Source organism: Thermobia domestica, chromosome 4 (assembly GCF_964235325.1).
Source record: "Thermobia domestica chromosome 4, izTheDome1.hap1.1, whole genome shotgun sequence".
Lineage (NCBI taxonomy): Eukaryota > Metazoa > Arthropoda > Insecta > Zygentoma > Lepismatidae > Thermobia > Thermobia domestica.
The window spans coordinates 231,595,982-231,623,698 of record NC_137457.1 but is presented as its reverse complement, the minus strand read 5'-3'; the positions used below and the strand labels follow the sequence as shown (position 1 = coordinate 231,623,698).

Sequence of the window (27,717 nt, the reverse complement as noted above, 5' to 3'; positions counted from 1 at the left end):
TTATATTTTAAAGCAGGAGAAAATGTAATTTCAAATCGAAGCTTTTGCATCATATTTTAAAAATAGTATATTTGATTTGTTCCATGTAAATATAACACATCTATAATCATAAAGCTAACATTGAAATTAAATTGTAAAGTAATACAGAAGTGCAAATGAACATTTTAATTAATTCCTTAATGTCAATTAAATAATGTATTTTTTTAAAGTACTCATTAAGGATTGCACAAATATAAATAAAATATGGGCATAGTTTGATTTTATCAGATTCAGGCGCTGTTTTACATAAGCCTACTTGTGGAAACATTAATTTAAAACTTTACGAAGAAAATATATAATATATTATAACTTATTTTAGTACTCGGGATTATTAAGTTCAATCTTATAAATAACAGAAAACTTTAGTTATAGAACAACCTACAATTTAAAGTGTAATTCGATGCATTCAATGCTTTCCTGCCGAAAATCGAACTCGGAACTCTATGTACTATAGGCAAGTGCACTAACTACTAGACGAATGGGGAGGACTCACAATAATGTAATTTCCCAAGGAAAAAGTCATAAGCAAACACTGTCAGGATGAGGCTTTGGGTTCAGAAACTTAAAACTCAGAGGCTTTGGGTTTAAAAATAAAATGTCTAAAGATGAATTACAAGCTTTATTTTAACAGTCTAATGTATATTTTGAAAGAGAATAGGGAGATAGTAAAACAAAATCCTGGCTGGTTATTCTTTACGGCCAAGTGGCTAATGCTGATACTTCCTATGTACACGGCCCAGACTTCGATTTCCGGTGGGAATACTTCGCTCGAATACAAACTCGAATGATTGTAATACGCGGATTGCTGAAAAGGGATGTTAAACTCCAAGTCTCCAAACAGTCAGACAAAAAACTTTGCTACTCAACTTTCTCTGGAGGCTTGAAGAAAAGATTTCAAATAATGAATATTCATATTTGATGTAATTTCATTTCAGGAAAAAAAATCAAGGTTTTTCAACACAGCGTTAATAATCATGACACTTATGTTACAGGTTTGCAACAACAGGACAAGCATATTTCTTTGTAATACTGAATAACAATTTATCAACATGTTACACAGGAAAGCAAAAAGAGTGGCAGACTATTCTTTTAACAATATTGTAAATATCTCCGGACACATCAGAAATATCGTAGTCATGCTCCCATATGATTAATATTTACAGTAGGTTGAAATATTAAGCTTTCCCTGAAATAAATCCAGATAGGCATAGAAAATAACAAATAACAAATGTGCACAGCTGGACAATTTACGAAATTTGGCTATTATCTATGCATATTTTCTTTCCTGGATTCAAAAATATGGGCCAAATTTTTCGGATGACAAAATTACATAGACACAGGTATTTTTCTTTCACAAACAATGATCTCTTAGTATTATAATTATTCTTATATGTGCAGCTGACTAGGATAATACACTACAACTTAGAAAATACTTCTTTTGAAAAATGAAGTTTGTACTGTGGCATATCATCTTTACCTCAGTCAAATTATTTCCAAACAAGACGTACTTGTTAATCATTGGTCATCGAAATTAAATAATACAATAAAGGGAATAAACCAATGATGCGTTATCACAGTGGTACAGCAGAGATCTCAATATAAAGAAATTATGGTAATGTTGTTATAATTAAATGTTTTCAAAATACTTGTTTCTGTTAAACAACTCTAATATAAATAACAATATAATAAGAACTAAATAATAATACACTAAATTTAATGTCCTCTGCCAATTACCGACTCATGATGTCATCAATGCTAAAACCAGGTCTCTTAGGAATGTTCACCAAGTTTTGTGCACTGTTACCATTGATCACAGAACCTGTGTCCATATGTACAGAAGGAATGATCTGCGATGGGCTATGAACATCGGATGAAAGCGAGAGATCCAAAGTCACATCGGGTCCATTGTGTATAAGATTATGTCGCCGAAGATCACAATTTCTCCTGAAAACCTTGCAACAGTTCACACATTCGTACGGTTTATGATCTGTATGTGTGAGGAGATGAGTCTTTAGATTGCTCCTTTGGTTGAAGCTGCGACTGCAAACTGGACATTTGTGTGGTGACTCTTCCATGTGAAGAATTTTGTGAACAGCCAACGTCCTCGACTGACAAAAGCCTTTGCCACATTCTGTACACTTGAAGGGCTTCTCCTTTGAATGGATGTACCTGAAGTATAAGAAATTATTTATGTCAAAATTTCAAATTTTGTTTATTAATTTAAATAATAATAACAATAACAACAGCATTGAAAAGTTAAAAAAAGGTTATTTAGAAAGAACTTTTGATAACGGGTGAAAACTTTTAACATTCAAAACAAAACGTTTGACAAGATTGAATAAAAATCGAACTCTTAAAGCAAACGAAATAAAGTTAAGTAGAGGTGAAGCGTAATCTCACAGAGGCCGGAGGAAATGTTATAACAGATACTACCAAGTGTTTTTATCTGTAACTGAGTCGAAAATTTTAAGTATCGATCTAAGTCCATAAGAATATGCTAATTAAAATAAAGCAAATACAGTATACAAAATATCACGATAGGCTTCGCCGTTGCAAACAAGTATGTTCTATATTAATGACGTAAGATCAAATTGGTATAAGTAATTTTTCCTTATTTTGAGATACAAAGACATTTATTGTGTATCTTCACCCACACGTTCTAACCAATGAAAAAATCGCTACTACTTATAAAATCACATGCAGATTAATATTATTATTATTATTATTATTATTATTATTATTATTATTATTATTATTATTATTATTATTATTATTTTAATATATATGAATATTTGTAGCATACGCAGAAGTTCGTCAAGAGAGTGGTTCAACCTTTTAAGTACATATAATTTCAGGTATACAAATCTTAATATGATAAATGTTTATTGTTACATAATATCTTTTTCAGAGAGAGAGGTTGAAACCCCCAAACCGCCTTTGCGTGCGCCACTGATGAATATACAATATTATTTCTATCAAACCCTTTACTACATTATCTTTAACTCATCTGTAATATTAATTCTATTTATTCTCTAATTTAGATCGAACGGCGTAGTTTTTGGTTTAATTCGCTATAGCAGTCATTTTGGGCAGATTTTTTTAAACTCCAATAAGTCATTCAAAGTTAAATTCGTATCATTTTTCTTTGCATCAAAGTAATAGTGAAGAAAAAAAGGAAAAGAGGGAAAAGAGCTAAATAAATTAACGATAACTTTATGACGTCATAACATACGATATATTTCTCAGCTAAAAGGAAATACTACGAAAGCGTCTAAAATAAAACCCTAATAATACCCAGCAGATATAGTGAACTAAGAAGTAAGTATAAGAGTTAATAACTGATTCCTGAATTTTGCAATTGGTATAAAAACCCTATCAAAGTAAGTTTCACAATTCTCTAAGATACTTTTTCCGTATTGAGTTTTTTCTTAATATTTGTACATTCTAATAATTCTTTATCCTCGCTATTCTAGCACTGTATTATGAATTCTACTCTGTAAAATTCGTATTTTCGTGTTGTCCTTCAGTAATACAATATTTAAGATACCAATATCGAAACTAGAATAGCAGAAATTGTAACAAAAACATCTTATATATTTAAAATTCAGAACTTTTGCTTAGAAACAACTAAAGAAAACTTCTTTTGTATAGCTGTATGTTTTGTGTAAAGTGCCTTTGGCGCGAGAGTCGATTCGATTTCTGCTATGAACTCATATGGTTCGAATCCCACGTTAACTTGTAAGTTCACATCTTATATAGCCTCGATACTAAAATAAATGTCGATCTCCAAAAAATCAAACGGAACCAAACTCTCAACAATTTAGAAAGATAGTGAACTTTTCTGCTTTGGAACAGATCTTTTCGAACATGTAACACGTCACTGATTGGCAAAGCAGATAGTTTACTAGTCAAGTGGCAGAAATAAACAATTCTTATGGTTTACAGATAAATATTTCACGTATGATTTATGGGAGAAGTTGCAACAGTGAGAACATCAGAAGTTACCGCAATAAATTAAGTAGGTACATATTAGAAAAAAAAACCGCTTGTGAATTGTGCATTTGATAAGCTTCTTGGTTTATTTTCCTCCAGCTGATAAAAGGTGTCACTAAAATATGATCCATTTTGAAATCGAAAATCAAAGATGATGACTCTCAAAGCAAGTGTATTCATGGAGATAAATAATATAGTATATCCAACTAATTGTAAACATATTAATCATTCACAAGATACGATAACCTTTCTGCTTTTGATGATGACGTAGAAAAAAATGGCTGCGATTTTACACATCGTAAGTTACTTTATTGCTTTGTAAGGGCACTTCATGCAGAATAAGTCATGTGTAGATGTCAGGTGAGGTTCATCTTCATCTCAATGGCTTCGTCAATAAGGAATAAGCAAAATTTCTGATTTTGGACTCTTATGGTAAGCAAAATGGTAATAATTTTCCTAATGTCATCTTCTTGTTGGTGATTAACATGTTGATGATACAATTATGATGATATATTCATTTGAAATATTAAAACTTTCGACCATCATTACAAATAGTACTACTGTATTAATATAAAAGAGGTACTCACCTGTGGTCCCTGAGATGATCCTGCCTCCTGAATGCCTTTCCGCAGATGTCACATGAATAAGGTCTCTCGTCCGTATGGGTCCTCTCGTGGATTAACAGGTTATAAGATTTAGTAAACTGGCGGTTGCAGAATTTACAGATGAATTGCTTCTTGGGGCGGGAGGCACGTCCAGGTCCCCTTAGGAGACGAGGATCAAACTGTGATGGATAAAATGCTGGTAAAGCCGTTCTTAGCCAATGGTTCACCAACAGTGGAAGACCATATGAAGGAAATCCTAGAGGCAATTCTGGGTGATCTCCAGGAACTGTAGCTGCATGTGGTACTGCCATATTCGATAACTGCTGCTGAGGTATTTGTTCCTTGTTGTTGGTATTGGTGGATTTGCAATCAGCTTGGGACAAGGAATCAGGATTTTGTGACAACTGCCGTGAACTGTCTTCTTCAGAATTCTGATTCTTCAGTGAATAGTCTTGTACTTCTGGATGCTGACGTGAAATTGTCACTGGGCGAAATGCTGACGGTCTCTTGTTCTCTGGTTGCTGCTGCTGTAGATCCTGTTTCAAATTCAGTAACGAGTAAGGCAAATGGGGAGAAAGCCAAAATGGATTAAGAAGATGGGGTAACAATGATGGATGAATGTTCTGCTGCGGTAACAATGGCCTCCCAGCGTTGCTTGTTGTGATAGTACTGTTGGTTGTCGAAGTAGGGGACTCACTACCATCGAAAGTGAAACCCTGCTGCTTGTTGTCCATTGACGTCGGTGTATGCGGTGGAGTTAGCAGAGGAGTTCCTTCATTGCTCTCAGACAATCCTATATGAGAAATAAAACACATTTCAATCAATGTAAGTACGCTGATGATGATTCTGTCAATATTAAACAGATAAAAAGAAATTTGAGCAAGTCGCATTCTTCGAAATTAGCAGTTAGAAGTACATTATAAACACAAGAAATTATGCCACCAATACCTGTTGTGAATGGACTTCTTACTATGAATATTCTAAAAAATTTTCAAAGAATAAACACTGAGCAAAGTAGACAAGTTAGTTGCCGCTTCATTTCCTTCTGAGGTGAAAAACTAACATAAAATATGCCTTTCTTTTCATAAGATGCTGAACTCAATGAAAATATTCCCTAAATAGAAAAACTAGTTAATTAAATGAAAGTATGATTCTTTCTTCTTTTTTGACATGTGTATATATCGAAGGTTTCCACTGGACAGATATGCTTACTCAACAGTTTTGCCAAACGGTGATCTAATCTTCTTACCAATAACTTACTTTAAATTATTAAAATGTTTCAGTTTATTTTTTAAAAAAATCAGGAGGAACTATTTTTCATGACATTTTTATTTTCATTTAGTTATTTTTGGTTTTATTTTTGTAGAAAAATCTCCGGAATTTTGTGGACTTATCTTTTCACGCAGTACGAACTTCCTTTATTTTTAAATCAACGTCAAAAATGCTTGCCGATAAAAAGTCACAAATACATTTTTGCTAAATAACATACTTTATGCTTGCGGTCAGTGGTCTACAATGAGAAGGGTGAGTTTCCTTGGTCTTAATGGTAGGACATATCTGGTTGTTGTACTGTAAATATTTGGAAATCCACCAATAAATAGTAGGTATCTACTATCTGAATATTTGCATATGGTTCGCAAATATAACACATTTGGTAATTTCTAATTTCTTGATATTTACGTTCCAAGCACACTGACTATTCCGAGAAAAAGAAAGAAAAAAGTAGGAATGTGACGGTGTAAACCACGTGAAGAAATCTGGTTTATCACTGCACACAACGTGAAATTAAAGTTCGAATTTTTGTATACCCGCTCACGCTCCACTGCCTCACTCAAATGTTTTAGTAAGAAGAATGGATATTTGAGAATAGAAAATATTTAAGCTGAGATTTGTTTAGTAGAAAGTCATTTAGTCTCACTTTAGCGTTGTATTCCACGAACAGATTAATATTTCGCGTTACACTAATTCGCTAATCTCAGCAGCACTGCGGGTAGTATATCAAGCAAGGATGATATCAGTAATTAGTCCCATAGGAATATATAGGAACTCGCTTCCCAACTTTTGATCCTCTGCATTCTGACCAAAACTGAAGATAATCCACTAAATAATTCTTGAGATTTTCTGACCCCCGGACGGACACATGGACAGATATTAAATACATAAAGTAGAATCAGTAAGTTAAGTTCCTTAAAACTTATTAGGATAAACTAATATAAAAGTACAGTATAACCTCGTTAACACGAACTCGCTTAAGCCGAACAATCGGTTAGGACGAACAAAATTTCGGTAACGTCATCGCTATACGTTATCTTATAGGAAGTTTTATCGGTTAACACGAATTTCGGTTAGCACGAATTACGAACTAATTTTTAGTCCCTTGAGTCAGTAAAGGTTTTCATTTAACGCGAACTTTCAATCCTTCGTTTTTTTTTTCGATCATTTTTCTTATTTTAGATTTTTTTCCAGATCAGTTTTTGTCATACAGTATTTATACAGACAAAAATTGCCTTGTAAATAAGAGAAAAACCAGTAACAGGTCTTATGAGGTGTTAATTCTGTCCTCCGTCAAGCGCTGAACATACAGGTGCTTGGCAGACGAGCTGCTGGCGACAGCAGTCGCAAATACCTTTCCGTTACTAGCGGTACCCAACCTGCTAGCGGAGATATCAATTTTAAACTTGACCTGGATTATCTGCGTGGAAACTTTTTTTAAAAAAAATCTTCGAAGATAGGATAATAAGCTTACAGTAATGTTTTCACTTCTCAGAGGACGGCACCGAGACCGAAACTAGTCTCGATCTCGATCTTAACTCGAATTTGAGACCGAGCAGTGCTTTTCGAAATCGAGACGAGACCGAAGCTCTCAGTCTCGTCTCGATACAATTCTGTGGATGGTATCAAGACGGAGAATAGTCTTGGTCTCGTCTCGAATTTGGAAACGAGACGAGACCGAGACTACTCAGTCTCGTCTCGATACCATCTCTAGTGTTTTTTATGACATACATAATATACTGTAGTGGTATGTATAGTCTGTATACTCTAGTGCGTATGTATGGAGAAAATGTATTCGAATAATAAAATTTGGGTCCCCGGTTAACACGATTTTTTTTTTTTTAACACGAACTCCTGATTTTTCAGTCCCTTGGAATTCGTGTTAACGAAGGTTTACTGTATATACTATAGGCTATAATCGAGAATTTCAGGAAAAGTTACACCACTCCTCCACGCCCATGGGACAACACGTTCAAACGCTCCTGTTTCTATATTCCTCCGATGCTAGACCGGAGTCCGTTATAGCTCTCGGATTCCGAAAATCGATCTCAAAACGATGCGTAATAAAAGAGCTTGCTAACGATTAGTCCTGGTGGAAACATATTCACATTAACGTATTTGTATTTAAAATAACACAAATTGTAATGTACTTCCCAAATAAATAAATTGTTACAGCCCAAGTAATACTGAACCTCAAGATTATACTGGCAAAATCCTGATACATGTATTTAAAAAAAACGCACTCCTTAAAGAGAGAGAGAACTTCGTCCCAATATTTCTCGGTGCGGTCTTGCTAAACTCTCCTGTTTTCAAAGCCTGGTGGAAACTGTGCTGAAAGAGACGAAGTGTACTTGGAATATTAAATCAATTGCAGAAGACTGCTTCTACCATTCTTGTTCTACAGTGGTCAATGTTAAAACCGGATATTGTTGATTTTTATGACTTATAGTTTGAATATCATCTTTACTTACGAATTCACTTCGTAACTTTTGACCAGGGCCGAATTAACCCATCTGGAGGCTCGGGGCTAGAAAAAATATGCAAATTTTATTTATGATGTTGACTGTATCTTGTATGATTCTTTTTAGACAGCCAGCTGAGATTTTGATCAGAATGGAGGCCCCAGTCCACATTGAAGCCCGCCCTCCTAAGCCCCTCCCTTAATCCGGCCCTGTTTCTGACCATCTACATCCTGGCCAAAATTGATGGTGATTCATCAAGTAGTTATTTACATTTTTTTGTCTCCCGGACAGATGGATGGACGGACACACGGACAGACAGGGTAAATATATAGACTAAATGAGTTTTGGTAAGTCAAATTCCTTAAAAATTGGGTTAGATGTTATTTTATCCAGTGTGAACGAAGCTTTCGGAAGGATTCTCGGTCCTAATATCTCTCCCTCAGTATGGCTTTGATATACTCTTCCGTTTCCAAATCCCGGTGGAAACTTGCTAATCTACATACCAATTTTTAAAAAAATACTAAAGAAACAAAAAGAAAAATGCCCAACAGACAAAAAGAACCTTAGTTGAGACAATTTCATATAATAATATTTATACAATAAGTTACCTCTTGTCTTAACAAAAAGAAAAAAGTAATCCTAAAGGAACACATTCCCATTTGAAATATTACTGTTTGAAAAAACTAAAGTGAAATGTGAAAGGAGATCAGTATGTAAGTTTTAAAAGTTGTCCGCAACCCTTTTCTTCTCAAGAATTCGATTAATCATCTCTCTTGAACATTATCATAAACTTGTCGCTAGAGGGAACCACATGGTGGGCGCGGTTGCCAAGTTTTCGTCAATTTATAGTTCACAATGGAAGTCAGTCATTTCGTGAGAGCTAAATTTAATGTTATTTATTCAATTTCTTGCTTACTACCAGGAAGTGACAATTTATCATATTTCCTTTGCATTTTGTTCTACAGAAATATATAAAAAAAAAAAAAAAAAAAAAACCTTTCTTGCAGAGAAAGTAGCTAATTGAACTTGTAGTATTTTGAAGAGAATTACATTACTGTTTGGACAGATTAATCACGTTGTATACCTTTCACGGAAACTTGTGAAAGATGTTTGTTGCTGTGTGTGTGAGAGAAATGAGTTCAGGGAAGAAATGTATCTTCATGCAATACTCGTAACAATGTTTTTTTTTTTTTTTTCTTCGGAAGGACATGCTATTAAGTTGTCCGACAGAGGATCAATTGGAAACAAAACAGGAAAACAAAGAGCTCAGAGTTTACGATGATTTTATATTTTGGTGTGTAATAAAACAAGCAAAGTTAAAAATATAATTCAATGCAAAGAGCGATAAACTCAAGTTTTCGCTATAGATTCTGGCATGTGGTGGTAACCATGAGTATAATTTTACTTCGCTTCCTATCTTACTCACATTTTCTATGTTCATAGTTCCAGGATTGCTTCACCCTCAAAGTTGGAAACGGAATCAAATATCAACCAATATCTGGTAATAAAAGTAAACTATATTTCTTGTTCCAACAGTCTTTTGAAAAGTCTTTGCGTGACATTCGAGTTCTACTTTGAATTTTGAGTAATATGTATGCAGAGCCGGCCTTAGGTGGTGCGGGGCCCGATTGGAAACATTTTGCGGGGCCCCATTTTCCATCTGTAAAATGTTCTGGTGAAAACGCTCACCCTGTTCATTGCTTATAGCAGCTAATTTTTCAGAGAAATAAATGGAAATGCAGACAGTGAATGAATTTTATATTATATATTTCACCCTTGTGCCTCGCAATTTTTCAAGAAGGTTCTGTATCAGTATTTCGGGTTTTCTTCTCTTACAAGTAAACCTGCCGATGTCGAAATCTAGTTTCTTGACCAAACTTGGCAGAGAAGTGTGCAATATCAACAAACGAGAGTAAGCAAAATTTAATGTCCATCTGTCCACAAAGACGGACGCAATGGCCAAAAACCTGATTGATCCGAATAAGCCATAACAATGTGTTTCAAGTTTGGACATTTCGTTTTATTTGTAAAACGGGTAAAGGGATAAAAAACAAAAACCGACACTGGAAGGAAGTAGACATCTATTTGAGGGTACGCTTTTCATGGCCGCCATCTTGAAATTAGCCATCCTTGTATCTCGCTTGACTTTTTTTTAAATAGGAAGGGGGTCATTTAATATATCAAATTGGGCTAGAATTACGAGAAATACAATGGTGAAGTCTATGTGTTTTCATAAGTTTACATTGTAAGACACAATGAAATACAAATTGATATGAATTCGTTGGTTCAAAGATTTCTTGCTTAAGATAGTGAGCCTGAGATAGCGTGGGAATCATTAAGGATAGTGAGTCTGAAACAGCATGAACGTCACAGAGTATAGTGAGCCTAAGGTAACATGATTAGGAGCGTAAGCATCGTTGAGGATAATGAGCCTGGAGTAGCGTGAGCGTGAGCGTGGTAAGTGAGCGTGAGCGTCATTGAGAACAGTAAACCTGAGACAGCATGACAGTCATTAAGGATAGTGAGTCTGAGATAATGTGATCCCCGATTGGAAAATGGTTATCTTTGTCGGGAACTGAACCTGGGATTACATTCACCACAAGTAAATATACAAATATTCCGCTAACAAATGGCGAAAATTAAAGAAAATAAAACATGATGTGATAGGGACATAACATTTGTCGGTTATTTCTGGATTAAAGCTGGGTTACTATATGCTGGGAATCGAGTCCGGTAACTATCGCTAACCATTCGAATACAGCGGAGTACACTGATACCTTTATAAAGAGCAAATTTAACGAATGAGTAGTACTCTTATAGAGTAACTGCTTTCTGTCTTATCACTCTTCGTATGAATTGTTGAATGAATGTGTGATCGCAGAATAACACTCAGGTAGAGTGCGTAGCCTATATCCCATTCCTTATATTGAAGTTCACATGCGGATTGGATAGTCAACGCCATAAAGTTAAGTGGCGAAATTTCTGCCACTATAACGTGTACTTATCCTGATGAACGTATCAATCAAGTTTGCGAAAGCTTAGCCCATTGTATTTTGCCTTTCACTCACGCTGCTGCATTAATTCTTGCAAAACAGTCATTAACAGCAGTGTTATATTAAGAACGCTAAGAGAATATTCACCTCCCCCCAGAATAAGAAAAAAAAAAACTTCCGTGTTGATGATTCAAAGAATTAATAAGAATAAAAGTTCACACCTTAAGCAAAATAGAAAGTGACGAAGAATGAAGACCCATAATTTTTCAGTTGAGTTCATCGTTAGGTTAGAATGAACCATGGAAAATGTGAAATCAGAAATTAAGGAAGGAAAAAAAGTAATATAGTATGTGATCTACAAACATACTTAGGATATGTAAATACCTATATTTATAATAAAGTAGTTTGTTAAATTCTTTATGGAAACCACAAGCATGTTTCCTGGACCGACCGACAGCTTTATCGTCATAGATAACGCATTAATAAATCAATAACAGCAGTGGCGGATCTAGTCCAGGACCGGGGGCCTAGGCCCCCCAGTTTTTTCAGTGCCAAAATAATTTAAGCTATTATTTATATATTTTTTGAAAGTTTATATATACCTATCATAGTCTGGGTATTGGCTGCCCCCCCCCCCCAGTTTTTAACTTCTAGATCCGCCACTGAATAAAAGAAATGAATATTATAAAATCATTATATGTCAATACCTGGGAAGGGCAGAAATGCTTGAGAGAGACCTTTGGATTGAACAGGGCGATGGAAGAAAAATCTGGAATTGTAACACCAATTCTTAGGAAGTAATAAAGCACACAAGTATCTATCTGTGCGGCAAATCAATCTCCGGGCTTTATAAGCCATAAAATTTAATTTCATAACAAGTATTTGATTTCCGAAAGTAATTTGGAATCAATTTTGTTCCGCAGGAACAAAACCTCGTCTGATTGCCCTGTGATAGTTTAATAAATTCATTTAATTATTACTCCTAAGATCCTGTGTTATAATTTCGTACAATCACGAAAATATACCTGGAAACAGTCTTTCGCTTCTTAAACTTGTCGTACATCCGCGGTCATCCAGTTCTCCAACCCCTTGCCACGACCCTAAGTATAAACATTATTTCCACCCACATAAAATCGAACTTTATTACTCCATATAATTTCTTAACTTAATTTTATCTACTATTAAGAAACGATTTCGGGTCGAAGTGAATGAAAACTAATATCTTCATGATTTTCAAAATTACCGTAGGCTATGCACCCTTCGGTACCAAACGTATTTTTAAATAGACAAAATTCAGAACTTTGAATTAAGAGTAGATATGCTGATTCAAATATAACTAATTCAATATTTAATAATAATAATAATAATAATAATAATAATAATAATAATAATAATAATAATAATAATAATAATAATAATAATAATATTTAGGGACTCAGTGGTGGAGCGCTTACCTATTCTGAGTGGGGTTTCTGGTTCGATCCCAGATAATGCTATGTGGCAATGTGTTTGTGAACTTTGTGATGGACAAACACCGTGTGTGCGAGTTTTCTCGGAGTTCTTCCGTTTTAATTGTATTTAAGTTTCCCTACCACACGGCAGTTGAGAATAAACTTCGTGTAAAATGTTCCATCTTAATAATTATTCGTTTAATCCACTAACAACCTACGAAGTGAGCAAGAATCAACTTTATCTTGGCTCTTCATGTTTATCATGTCATATCTATAAATAATCATACAAACCATGTTTCCGTATGTATAAGCAGAGAAAAAGAAAACTTTGCTTCGAACAGTCAAACTCATTTAAAATGCTGTTAGGGTGGAGCGATCAGCTACTCACAATAAGAATGTTTGTCTCATAATTAAGAATTCTTATGAGATGAGTCAGTAGTCGTCTCGCCGCGTTCGGAGAGATTCACATACTCGCAATGCAATAGCTCAAAGCTATGCATCTATAAACATCCATCTACAAGTAATAAACCATAATTTTCAGTCATCATAGTAGTCGCTGAGGGCGTGATTTTCAAGGTCGCAGTTTATTATTCTTTACAACTTAAGAATCTGCAATGCATACACATTGCATCATATATGATCACATAGAAAGTTGTAGGGAAATTTATACGCAGGGGAAGACCAACAATAAAAAAAAGTAATAATCAAGTATATAAATATTAGTGCCGTTGTACAACATGGATGTTCCCAGGGTACTTCTAAATTTTACTCCTAAATTTTCAATAGACTGTTTTCTTTTTCTAAACTGTTGTAAATTTCATATATCGACCAAATATTTACCATTCGCCAAATACTCGAAAAAAAGTGGGAATACAATACCACGGTACATCAACTATTTATCGATTTTAGAAAGGCGTACGACTCGGTTAGGAGAGAAACATTATACAACGTTTCCCGAAAGAAAGTCCGGGTAGGAAATTTTTTATCCACGAGCTTTCACGTCGAAAATGGCCTGAAACAAGGAGATGCGTTGTCGCCATTATTATTTACCTTTGTTCTGGAATACGCTATAAGGAAAATCAAAGATAGCAATCAGGGCCTAGACTTGAATGGCATTCACCAGGTTATGGCATATGCTGATGATGTAAATTTAATAGGAGATGATAGGAGAACAATAGAAAGAAATGCAGAGATCTTATTAAACGCTTGCAGGGACATGGATTTAGAAATAAATGCAGAGAAAACTAAATAGATAGAAGTGCGTCGGGACCGTAGTACAGCAAATTATGGATGCGATAAAATATTAAATCATACTTTTGATAAAGTGGATACTTTCAGATATCTAAGATCAATATTAACAGAGGAAAATCATATTCACGAAGGAATTAAATATCGACTAAAAGCAGGGAATTCATGTTACTATTCGGTTCAAAATCTCTTGTCGTCGCGAATTCTGTCGAGGAAGTTGAAGCTTAAAATATACAAAACTATTATCATGCCTGTTGTTCTGCATGGTTGCAAAACGTGGTCGCTTACTCTGAGGGAAGAATATAGACTGAAAGTATTTGAGAACAAGATCCTGAGACGAATATTCGGACCCAAGAGGAACGGAATGGGGAATGGCGGAAACTTCATAACAAGGAACGACATAATTTATACGGTTTACCTAACATTGTTAGGGTCGTCAAGTCTAGGAGGCTTAGGTGGGCAGGTCATGCAGCTAGAATGGAAGAAAGTAGAAATGCTTTCAAAGTCTTGACTGGAAGACCAATCGGAAAACGACCATTAGGAAGACCCAGGCGCAGATGGAAGGACAATATTAAGATGGATCTCGCAGAGATTGGAATACAAAGTAGAAACTGGATGCAGTTAGCTAAGGATAGAAGTCAGTGGAGAGCTTTTGTGAACGCGGCATTGAACCATCGGGTTCCATAGCCACAGAGTTAGCTGTAAATTTCATATGCATGTAAACTGTCGAAAATATATATATATGTAGAACTAGTGAGTAGTCAAAAGGATAGCAGGCTTGTTTTCTATGAATGGCTGATTAACTATAAAACAGTCTGATCCGCCATTGCTCTCCATAAGCTGTAAGACAAGCAACTATTCTAATTTCAACCTAAAATGCATTACAGCAGTTCAGCAGTTGTCATGAGTTGGGTTTTAAATCATGCAGGCTTTACTCAGGTACACGTTTCTCTTGCTTAGTCCCATCATCATTAATGTTGTCATCACTCTCTATTTACTGTACCCTTTAGATCACGGATTCTCAACCTTTTCTACTGACATACTACCATAATATAGAAATAATATACCAATAGCCAAAGTTATTCTAGAAAAGCATGATTTCAAGGGTAAAAATCACACACTTATTGACTGTATTTTATAATTAAGTAACCAAATTTTAGTTAAATGCAGATAGCCTATATATTAGGAAATCAACTATTCTTTGAATCCAATGGATGTATTTTTTAAAAAAGAAATTAAAAACATACCAATTTTTAAAAAATTAAAATAACGTTAAGTGAACATCATATCTCTGATTATACCTTACATAAGTACTCTAGTTATGAAGAGCCCTTTCGTGGCTAAGCGGTTAGCGTACGCATCTTCGGCGTTGGAGACCGGGCTTCGATTCCCGGCGGAAGCTCATGTGGTTCGGATTCCACGTTAATCAGTAGGTCATGTCTCATAGCCTCGCTTCTGAAAGGGACGTTAAACCCCAAATGAACAATTCTAGTTCTGAAATAAACAATCAGGATAAAAATGAACATAAACAAGGAATAATACGGAATTCTAAGAAATATTACAGAGCACAAAGCACATTACATTTTTCTTGTCTCAAGTAGGAAAATATTGTCACACAACTTTACAGAAGTCAGTGACACGCGTACCATCAGTAGTACGCAGACCATTGGTTGAGAAACCAAGCTTTACAGCACAATTGTCGGATGGTGAATTAGGATTCCACATTTCGTACCATATTCCAGGCAGTGACACCAAGGGGGTATTGGAGGAATAAAAGCCCAATTAACAATAATAAGCAATAACGATTAGAACAGAAGTGAACGGAAGTTACTTATATTTAAAGGCACCATCTACGAATGCGCGTGCTAGAACTATGAAAATAGCTGGGAGAAAATGCTATTAGATTAGAATGGCCGACCATAGGATTCGAACGAAGGGCCTCTCAATTTCGAAACAAGATTGCTAACTACTAGCCTATGCTCGTCCGCCCAAAAAGCGAAAAAGAAACACAATAGCAGTTTGTAGATTGTGAAATGAAATGGAATGAAAATCTTCCAGTTTTAAGTACCACAGATATAGTCTTAAGTCTAAAGGAGATAGACAATCAATGAGAGCTAATTATTTTTGAAAGAACTGGTAGGAAGAGAATGTGGGAGGAAACAGAAGAACCCCGAGAAAACACACTTACACGATATTGTCCGTCACAAACTCACACGGCCTGATTCGAACCCGGGACCTCTCACATCAAGGATAAGTGTTCTCCCACTGAGCCACCGTGTTCCCGTATTAGTAGGTTATAATTCATTCTCAACAGTATATTCCCTCTTATAAATTTCGTCTATCAATAATTTGTCAATTAACTGTCAATGGTTATCAACTAACAAATTTCTCATATTACATCGCTTGCTCTTCAATTTACGGAAAGCTGCATACTAATTGTATATCTTATTCATTAGATATTCATTGCGGAAGAAAATTTACTTAAGAGCACCCACTGGTGAACGTGTACATGTAAAATATCTCTATTGGCTGAAAAAATTACATCCTCTCGAAAGAGACTGTTTACCGAAGGTTCAACAGTACGAAGTAAGTTAGAGAAGCAGCGCATACTCTTTCTCCATCTCTTTGCTGGATGCAAGTACCAAGTTTATAAGATGGCAACTAGCATTGGATCGTTTATCGCGCTGGTGGAAGAAGTGTGGTCATCACAAAAATGTTCAGAGTCGTCTACGAAGAAGTAATGTGTTGCCAGATTTTTCGGCTAACCGGCCACTCAGAAATAATAAAAGTATGTGGTACTGAATGCAATGAACTACCTATTTGAAGAGACCGCGTACACTTTACAGATTTGCCTCGTTCCGGTCGCTTGTAACCGCTACAACACTAGCTTCTTGCAAAGACTTTAAGAAGCGAAACGATATTCTTCGCAAATCAATGCGCGAGGGATGCCCTAGAACCTGACAGGCGATCAAAAATGGCAGAGAATGATGTAATCCTTAGATCACTTGGAAACAATCCATCGCACCTTCCCCCTCTCCGAGAAATGCAATCACTCGCTCTGCTGAAAATATACTAGCATATAGAGCGTCCTCTGCTTCAAGTGTCACGACTTTTTGCTTCACGACACGCTTGGACCCATATTGCGTAACACGCTCCTGCCGCAATTGTTAGATTTGCATTAAGGTGCTCCAACATCAGTTACACAGTCCGGACATTTTCTTCATTTTCAGGTTTTTAATTCTCTGAAACAATTCATGGGTCGTCAAAGATTGATTAGGTGATACGTCGTCCGCAATTTGCCGTACGTTCAACCAGAAACCGAAATTTTATGAACGTATTCTGAAAGTGGTGCTACACTAGAAGAAATGGCTCAAGCTTCTCGGTACTACTGTAAAAATTAGTAGGCATAGACTATAAGAAATGTAGTATCCTTGCAAATATGTTTGGTTGGATATTTAAAAAAAAAATCTTTTTGACAGGATGGCATAGCATTTGTTACTTTTCGGTCTACCATCGTTATTTGGGGGTTGTCACTGGTTTCACTTTGAAACTTGTACAAATGCCCGAAAAATTGCATATCTATCCCATGTGTTTCTCTGTGTATAGTCTTAAAATGAACGTGCATATTTAATATAGTACAGTTTTAAAACGGCCTAAAGTTCAATCAGTTCCAGCTATTGATAAAGGTTGTATTTTTATGTTGAAACCTTAAAGTGAATTTCCTATTTGTTATTTGATTTATAGCTTATTATTACTTTTAATATCCCTAGTAATATTTTGAAGATATTTTACACAGGAAGTAAATAAGCTAAGCCGGAGCCGGAATCTTAGAGGTATTTTCACAGCATTCGCCTCGTAAAGCCGAGAAAGAAGTTTCGAGAAACCACAGAAAGAATAGGCGAATGAGGAACTCGACCTCGCTATCTTACAATTACGAGCGAGAAGTTAACTGTTCAAATCCTACACGAATGTCTAGTATTATCTGTAATGAGTTATTAGGACTGAATTAAAATTACATTTGCCATTGAAATGAAATTTAAAGTATAACGTCCTAGAATTACGCATTGAGGCTAAGAGAGAAACATTGATGATGATTACATGTAAATGGTGGTAGTTCGGGGAACTCCAAGAAAGACCAAGTACACTATGTTTGTCCATCATAAAGTCTACTATGCGCGAACCAGGTACCCCACGTACCAGAGGTGAATCCTCTTTCACTGAGGTACATGAGTGTTAATTGAAATTATAGGGATAATTTACCTAACAATTAAAACAGTTATGCTACATGCAATAAGGAAATACGTTAGCTTGAAACTATTATTGAAAATGGGTTTATAACTGTATCGTTGAGTTGTTTCCCTCCATGCTAGCGAAACACTCTTGTTGGTGAGCTAACTGCTAAGCTTACATGTTTACCGTGGTTGCATAACTACCAGTTAATCATAAGAAATAGGAAACCAGTGACAGAACTACGGGAAAAAATAAAACGTGGATTTTTTAATATTTTCTTATAGTTCAGTATTTTCGTTCCTATTTTCTATACTATTCAATACCCCACTATTATTTGAAAAATTCTTAGAAGATATGATGTAGGAAAAGAGATGTCGATTATAACTAGATGGTTACTGTTTGCACTTCGTGGGGAAGATCTGGGCTCAATTTCGATGGGAGTATAAGTGGAACTGTAGGACCATCCCCCATACAGTTTATGTCTTAAAAATGAACAAAGGCTGAAGATATGAAAATAAGACTACTTTTTTCTATAAAATTGTTTTACGCTTTTCGGACAGTGGAGTTTCTAAATACTGTTTATTTTTATTTTATCCCAGTGTTGAAATAATTTATTAAATTGTACCAATAGTTGTTCTAGAAAAACTAAAACAGGTAATATAATTTTTCCAAAAATACTAATGAAAAATAGTTTTCTAAAAATGGCAGTATTGAAAAAAATCACGTTTAGTTGAGAAGTAATCATTATAACCAACTACCATATAACTCTTTATATATGAATGTGTTCGTTTTACTATTAACTCTACAAAAGTACTAACGTTTAACGAAAAAAAGAATCCAAAGACGAGAAATATACCGCAAGTTGAACAAAATTATATATGACAAATATAAAAGCGCATGCGTAAGTTTTCGAGAAAATTCACAAAAACTACCTTTTTTTAACCTAAAGATTGATGTTTTACAGTTAGCAACAAAAATTCTTTCCGTTTGGTAACATTTATTTCGGAAATAACGGTGGTATACAGCTGGAACGTATAACATTGGTATGGCTGGAATACACAGAAAATTCATTTTAATTTACTCAAAACTGTACTCATCAAACGGAAAGAACTTTTGTCACTAACTGTCTATTCTCACTGACTTCAATGTGATGCTAGCAAGACGACAGTACGTAGTATGGTTAATCAGATACCTATAGTCTAATAATATCATTAATTGTTAAGTGTTAATTTCTGTTGAAATACATATGTAGGTCTATATCAGTCGATATATCACACTATCCTGAACAAAATGACATGCTTGAGGTGGATAAACTCTCCCCGATACCCAGGGGCGGATCCAGGATGGACTTCTGGGGGGGCGGTGGGTTGTAATACTGCTACTTAAAGCTACTTTTAAGAGCTTCAAACTCTGGAATGGGTTTTATTAATATATAAAATTTAAAAAGTTTCCTCTTCTGGATCTCGATCGCCCCGATAACCCCCCTGGATCCGCCACTGCCGATACCGAGAAGATCAAGAAACACGATTCTTTAAGGCCCTAAATACAAAGAATGTCGTTCGTTGCCAAAATCTGCTGCAGTTGAATTTTTTTATTTTGCTGGAATATATAATTTATTATTAATGTACTGTAACTTATACGAAAAATATAAATAAGTCTGTTAACTAGCAGACTGTACTATCATTTTTTGACTTCTAACAGTGACGTGCATACTACTTGCAATACTTCAATGTTTCAAAATGAACTGAATACGAGGCATTAATGCATTGCTGAAAAGCGTTCAGACAATGCCCTTAGTATTTTAAAAATTTAACCAACAAGTTAACGAAGCTAGCTTAATATAATAGCCTACTAATTGTATAAAAGTTTATAGTAATTTTATTGTTAAATTCTGTTTCCAAAATACGTAATATGACTTGTAGGGATCTATCTACAGCCGCGGCTAATTTACACTAGTATAAATCAATAACAAAACAAGAATCAACAACAGTGTAAAAGAAATACATTACACATCCTTAATTTTGAATTCTCAAGAGTATTAAAAAATAAAAATGAAATGAAATATTCAAGTTTTACGTCCCACGACTATGCCAGCTAAGCTAAAGGAGACGCTGATGATAAGAAATGAGTGAAATGGTGGAATGAAGAAACTGGGAGAAAACGGGAGAACCTCGAGAAAACCCACGCACATGGTGTTTGCCCACCACAAAGTTCACTTGGTGCGAGCTGGGATCGAACCAAGAACTCTATGCACCAGAGGTGAACGTTCTACGACTGGGGCACCGCGTTCCCTATGAAAAAATAAATTGTTCTGATTTTCAACTACAAAATATTACCTCTTAATTTCGGAAAATTTAAGTAAGGTAAGACTATATTCCTCTTACTAAAGGGCCTCTGGACTACTAACACATTACCAGAGCAGAACTTAAAAACCACCGAGTGAGAAAAGAACGAATGTACTACGAATTTCAAAAATGTATGACCACAAAAGATTAAGTGTCTACCGGTTAAAGAGTAAACAATGTGTACACGTAAATTTCTACTAAATTTACCCTTATTATGTACAATTTCGGATGTTAGCTATATGTACAATTTCCGACACTATTATACATTGTAACAAATTGTTATATAAAATCAATATCTAACGGTTTATTACTATAGAGGGAAATGGAGGCCGCGGTGGCGAAATGGTAGAGAGTTCACTTCTGTTGTATGGGGTTCCTGGTTCGATCCCACATCACGCCAAGTAGGCTTTGTGGTGGACAAATACCATGTGTGTGGGTTTCTCGAGGGGGCTTTCCCGTTAACTTCCACTATCTTAACTCCATCATTTCATTCATTTTCTTAATCATTTTGTTTAGCCTTCACGACCTAAACCTGAGACGTAAAAGTATCAATAAGCCACGCACTGACATAATGACTAAGTCATCGATAGTAAGAATCAGTGCTGTCTACAATAACAAAGTCAAATTATGTCTAAAAATTGATGTATGTTCAAACAACATCCGAACATTTAAGAGAGGTGTTATAATATAGATATAATGAAGCAATACGCCAAATAAGTAAACAACTAATATTGGTAATCAACACATTATTGGGAATATTATACTTTTACTGTAGTAAGAATTATGTATAGTTCAAACACTGTAATTGGGATCTATCCTGTTGTGTTCGATTTAATAAATAAATAAATAAATAAAACTGAAAGATTTCATTTCGTTACGTAGAAAATAATTATTATAAATTTCCTTATTTAGTCTGACATTTTCGTATTTTGTCTTCCAGACGATAAGGAACTACAAATAATCCTGATGTAATGATAAAGATACACGATTCAACCTAAGCTAGATCTCGCTACACTCTAAGCAAGAAATTCTGCATTAAAATGCACCAAGTAGATAGTAAATCACTCAAATATTTCAGAGACGATTACAAGAGTTTCAAGTGATGCATGTTGTTGCATTTATCGTAGCTTTTTGTTATTGTATGAAATAATGTGCTCTGTTTGATTGATTTATATATATGTTTCGGTAGGCATATTCTAGTATATTTAATCTAGTTTAGTCAGTAGACAACAACTTCGAAACTGGAGTCAAAATTAAAAACTCGTTTTGCATATTGAAGTGATGTGGGGATGCATATTGGCGCTTCAGATTTTTGTTTGGTGCACTTTTTAAGTTTTGTGTGTATGCTACTCCGATAAGGGACCAATACGATATTTCATGTTACATATCAGTAGATAAAATAAACAAGTTGCGAGTACTGAAGTCTTTCGCTTTCCACTACTGTTATTTTCATTATCAGAATCTAACAAGTCTCTATTACGTAAGGATGAACTATGGAATTACAAATATTACAGTATGATATATGAACTATATGAGTATTTTCTTTTCTTTTTCAAATGAACGAAATAAGCTTCCAGTAACAGCGATATTTCTTTTTACCAAAAAGGAATCAGAAGAAATCATTTATGATGAACTTACCGTCGGGTATCGGAGAATCAAATCGAACGTGTTGCGCCTCGACTGCCGCGCCTGCTGCCATCTGGGACAGATTTTCCACACGAATCACTCTGACAAACTGCCTTCACTAACTCTGCCGCTCATGGACTGTGATTCCGTCATCCGATCGTCCAAACGCGCATGCGCAAAGTAAGAAACGCGTCAAGAACAGGCGTGGTCTATTAACGTAAGCTACACATTTTCATTGGAAGTAGAATCTTCCTCCTCTTTCGGTAAACAAACAAACACGCCCTATATTTCCTGGTATAGAGGCGAATGTTATAAGGGAAACAAAAATTGGCCCAGTTGGTGCTGGTCTCTAGTGGCAAAACGCCCAAGTAACTGAAGATTTCAATGAATCTTGCTTCTAATTCGAAAATAGTCACGTTTTTCTTTTACCTCCAATATTTTGTTGAGGAAGTTAATTATTCATCATGTTGATGTTCGCGCTTCAGTAACCTACATACAATTTTGGTTATTTTGAACATAGTGTTCCACTTTCCACTCGAAATTTACCTACTGAGATAAAATATTCAATTATTATTACTACTACGCTACTACTAATAGTACTAGTATTATTAATATTATATTTATAGGCAGGAAGTTTTGGTCACATTATATGTAGCTAAGAAGTGCAACAAGTATGATCACAGTTTCTTTGCGACCTATTTGTCAGTTGTGAAAACACCATCTAAGGAAATCTTTAAATGGTAGACTAATACTTTTCAAGTTTTCTCCATATTTAAATTTTGAATTCTATTTTACATTTATTAGAGATGCTGTAGTATAATTGATAAGGTGTCCGTCTAACTCGATCTGAACCCCAAGTAGGAATAATTTTCTCGTTCTATCTTTGCTGCAATGCAGCTCATGGATTTTAAGTTGTTTTTGGAAAATGGGTAAATTAACGAGGGACATGAGGGGAACTAAAGAGGCCACCTCCAACCAACCGATGGGCTTCCTGTGTCCTGTCTCAAATGAAGGTCTTTTCATTTCATTTTACTGTTATTCTTATCTTCTTTTTGGTCTCCACAACAACATCTGGTGCTTATTTCCTATGTAACCGGTATGTACTGCCAATCTCAAATGTCACATTCTATTATTCTTATGATCGGTGGCAGTGATGATCTCATAAAATTTGCCCTAAGGGTTAACTAACTAACTAACTCTATGGCCTATGGAACCCGGAGGTTCAATGCCGCGTTCACAAAAGCTCTCCACTGACCTCTATCCTTACCTAACTGCATCCAGTTTCTACTTTGTATTCCAATCTCTGCGAGATCCATCTTAATATTGCCCTCCCATCTGCGCCTAGGTCTTCCTAATGGTCGTTTTCCGATTGGTCTTCCAGTCAAGACTTTCAAAACATTTCTACTTTCTTCCATTCTAGTTACATGACCTGCCCACCTAAGCCTCCTAGACTTGACGACCCTAACAATGTTGGGTAAACCATATAAATTATGTGGTTCCTCGTTATGAAGTTTCCACCATTCCCCATTCCCGTTCCTCTTGGTTCCGAATATTCGTCTCAGGATCTTGTTCTCAAATACTTTCAGTCTATGTTCTTCCCTCAGAGTAAGTGACCATGTTTCGCAGCCATACAGAATAACAGGCATGATAATCGTTTTGTATATTTTAAGCTTCAAATTCCTCGACAGAATTCGCGACGACAAGAGATTTTGAACCGAATAGTAACACGAATTCTCTGCTTTTAGTCGACATTTAATTTCTCCGTGAATATGATTTTTCTCTGTTAATATTGATCCTAGATATTTGAAAGTATCCACTTTATCAAAAGTATTATTTAATATTTTAACGCATCCATAATTTGCTGTATTCCGGTCCCGACGCACTTCCATGTATTTAGTTTTCTCTGCATTTACTTCTAAACCCATGTCCCTGCAAGCGTTTAATAAGATCACTGCATTTCTTTCTATTGTTCTCCTATCATCCCCTATTAAATTTACATCATCAACATATGCCATAACCTGGTGAATACCGTTTAACTCTAGACCCTGGTTGCTATCTTTGATTTTCCTTATAGCGTATTCCAGAACGAAGTTAAATAATAATGGCGACAACGCATCTCCTTGTTTCAGGCCATTTTCGACGTGAAAGCTCGTGGACAAAAATTTTCCTACTCGGACTTTACTTTTTGATTCATTTAAACGCCCTGGGGGTTAATATAAACAAATGAAAATAACTCCAAAAATAGTACTGGTTATCCAGATTGAATACGATCGGAGATATGCACCGGGGAGATTTTCGTGGTTCTGAGGTGCTTCCCTCTGGACCACCCCCTGAAATAATATCTGTTTGATAACTTTTGCTATTGGAAACAGTCATCACTTAAACAAATATTTAATAATTATCATTATTCTTTCTTATTAACATTCATTCCATGACCTCTATTTCGACTCCTTTGCCTTGTTAATCTAGACAAACATAAGGAATAAAACATGGAAATATGTATAAATTAATTAAACTCGGTCTTAATAAATCAATGTGAAGTTTTCTACTGCATAAAGCAAGTATGTACAGTACTACGACAAATGCGGCAAAGATTTTTTTGGTCATGTCTTAGGCCTTCAAATTTTAGGGGCGTTGTGATATATGTTGATTAAGTGTTTTTCGGCTGGGGGAGAGATTTGGGAGGGGGTTAAAATTACGCGAAAACTATGCACATTTCTCGAAGTTTCTGATAATGCCTTGTATTTATGCAACCCCCGTTACATCATTATTGTGCGGGTTTGCTTAACAGCAGAGGATAAATAGCGGGAAATAAGAGTAAGAACTTTTTTCCTCTCCTTATTCGATGTTCTGAATTAAGAGACGGCAATGACAGGTCCCTACCCTTTTTATTTAGGTTAAGACCGAAAACAAGGTTGCTTACAGCTAGAGTTCCTAATAAGAAAATGTTCCAAGCTCATTCAAAAAAGAAGTAAAATAGCGGTGTGCCATATTTTTTTAATAGCGAACTAAATGAAAATTCGAGTTTAAAGTCAATTAGTATGTCCTTTAAGATAAAGGAGACGGATAATTAATGAAAGTGAGTGACTATGAAAGAATTTGTGTCATGAGAATGTGGTAGGAAACGAAAGAAGCTCGAATGGTTATTGGAATATCTAAAACTCTCTTCCCCTGAAATATATTTCTTAGTCAGACATTATATTGATCGATTTATCTGTTATGATAGGAACAGTTCCTTTTATAGGAAACTTTTACGCAACAGTTAATTTGACCTCGTTCTCAATAAAAAGCACGGATACTTATTTGGAAATATAGATAATAAATCAAACACGATTCCTTAACATTTTTAAACTCGCTAATCAATTGAATTCAAAACAAACAACATACAGGCCTATAATTAGATAATTTTGATTTAGCTGCATATAGCCACGTCTAACCGAGTAATATCAATATTCTGTTTATTTTATAGTACGGATTTTAGCTCACCTACTGTTGCCCTTTAATATTACCGGTACTAATGTCAAAAAAAAAAGAAAAAAAGAAAAAGAAAAAAGAAAAGAAAGAAAAGAAATGATGTATAATTATACTAATCAGGCTAAGGGGGACGATAATTAAGGCAAATGAATAATGATGGAAGAATGGTGAAATGAGAATATGGGAGGAAACAGGAGTACCCGAGAAAACTCACGGACACGATGTTGTCCACCACAAATTAGCTTCGTTGAGAATAGAACCAGAGACCCCAAGCACCAGAGGTAGGCGCTCTACTACTGAGCCAGAGTGCTCCCCTTATTTGAAATTAAGAGTCTTCATCCCGGCGAAATTAAAATACCGCTAATTTTATAGTAATTATGTGATATCTTCAAATAGATAAAAGATGATTGAAATATGGAACAAGAGCGCCCTAGACAATATTATTTTGCATGAGGTACCGTTATCACAAGTCACCTAGTGGCTTTCCGTTTTCAGCTGTTTAGAAACGCGAAAATAAATGTCGATTTTCAAAATGGCTCGAAATCGAAAGCAGATAAGTGAGTCATGATAACGGTTTCTCATGTAAAATAATATTGTCTAGGGCGCTCTTGTTCCACATTTTGATTATCTTTTACTTATTTCAAGATATCACATAATTACGGCACTGTAAAATTAGCCGTATTTTAATTTCGCCAGGATGAAGACTCTTAAACTGAAGCCAAGCAACCTATATTCTGGCTTTGGGCATCCTTTCATACTCCAAGTAAGTAAGGTTTTATTTAACCTCATTAATATGTATTAGTTTTAACACAAAAAAATCTTTAAACCTTTGGAAAGCAATTCAGTTTGGCAGCAGTTTAAATAATAACAATACTGTAAGTTTTATATACCTTCTCAAACTCCAAATGTGTGATTAACTTCAGTAGTATTTTTTTAAAGTTTAACAAAAAAAATTGTTAACTTAAAAAACGCTTCAACTTCAAATAAACTTTTAATTTGAAAATTCATTTTAGGAGTACCTTTTAATCTCATAAAAATCCTAACGTCAGCAAATATTTCTATTACCCGGATTGAGTTCAGTAGCAAACTTAACCGAAAAGCTTGCTCTAGCTGTCTGTTAAAAAAAAAAAAAAAAGAAAGAAAGAAAGAAAGAAAAGAAAAAAAGAAAAAAAAGAAAAAAATTCGTTCAAGAATTATCGTGAGGGTCAACAGATGGACAAAAGTACTAACATTACAATTTTATAAGGCCCACTACTATGATCTTAATAAATAATTCTGCTGATTTGGTACAGGGCCGTAACTTGTGGAGGCAGGTGGCAACTGCCCCCCAGGGAAGCTCCCCGCTGTTCGAAGGGGGCCCACTTTAAAACAAAATTTTCTTACTCCGTTTACGATACGAACGTGAAATTATAAATGATGCATCAAACAGGTTCACTACATTACATAAACAGAACAGCACACAAAAGGTAAATAAAACTGAAATGAGTTCTGGGCACATTTCAGTAAAAATGTCTACTATTAGGGGCCCCAGAAATAATTTTTATTCGTATGGCTTTCAGATTTGTCAACATTGTCCCCTTAATTAATTTGTCATGTATGAAACGGGCCCAGGGGCGTGGGGAGGTCCCACAGGCTCCGAGACACACAAAGAGTAAGCGAAAGATAGAAAGAAGGGGCCTATTTTCGAATTTTGCGGGAGGGCCCAGAACAACTTTTCCCTAGGAGGCCCAAATATTAATGCTTGCTCCCCGGAAAAAATCTAAGTTAGGGCGCTGCTTTGGTATATACGAAAAGAAGATAAAATTAATCTACTTACCAAATGTTTATGTAATTTCAGCTGTAAATACGAAAGAAAAATTCATTCCTCTGCATCGACTATAGTTCAAGGAGATACACAGATGCAGATTTAAGTATCTTCGCACACAGTTTATGTACTTTGGACAGTATGCTACAAACTACTGTCTATGCGTACACACCCC

The 27,717-nt window shown here is 35.3% G+C and overlaps 1 protein-coding gene across 2 annotated transcripts; it reads right to left on the bottom strand.

Moving 5' to 3' along the window:
* Positions 1 to 27,717, bottom strand: LOC145683899 (uncharacterized). Of its 2 annotated transcripts, none has more exons than XM_081755555.1 (3): positions 27,555 to 27,717; positions 4,620 to 5,430; positions 1 to 2,208 (listed from the first exon to the last, which is right to left on the bottom strand). In XM_081755555.1, exons 2-3 carry the CDS (start codon positions 5,369 to 5,371, stop codon positions 1,770 to 1,772), a joined length of 1,191 nt encoding a protein of 396 aa, XP_081611681.1. In that variant the 5' UTR covers positions 5,372 to 5,430; positions 27,555 to 27,717; the 3' UTR covers positions 1 to 1,769. The 2 variants fall into 2 exon arrangements, with proteins under 2 accessions (XP_081611681.1, XP_081611680.1); XM_081755554.1 differs by lacking the exon at positions 27,555 to 27,717 and adding an exon at positions 22,277 to 22,427.

Excerpts from the sequence above, each read along its gene's own strand:
- LOC145683899 (XM_081755554.1), bottom strand. The coding sequence starts at position 22,337 with ATGGCAGCAGGCGCGGCAGTCGAGGCGCAACACGTTCGATTTGATTCT. Across the intron at positions 5,431-22,276 it reads TGATTCTCCGATACCCGACG|GATTGTCTGAGAGCAATGAA; the intron begins GTAAGTTCATCA and ends TTTCTCATATAG. Across the intron at positions 2,209-4,619 it reads GATCATCTCAGGGACCACAG|GTACATCCATTCAAAGGAGA; the intron begins GTGAGTACCTCT and ends CTTATACTTCAG.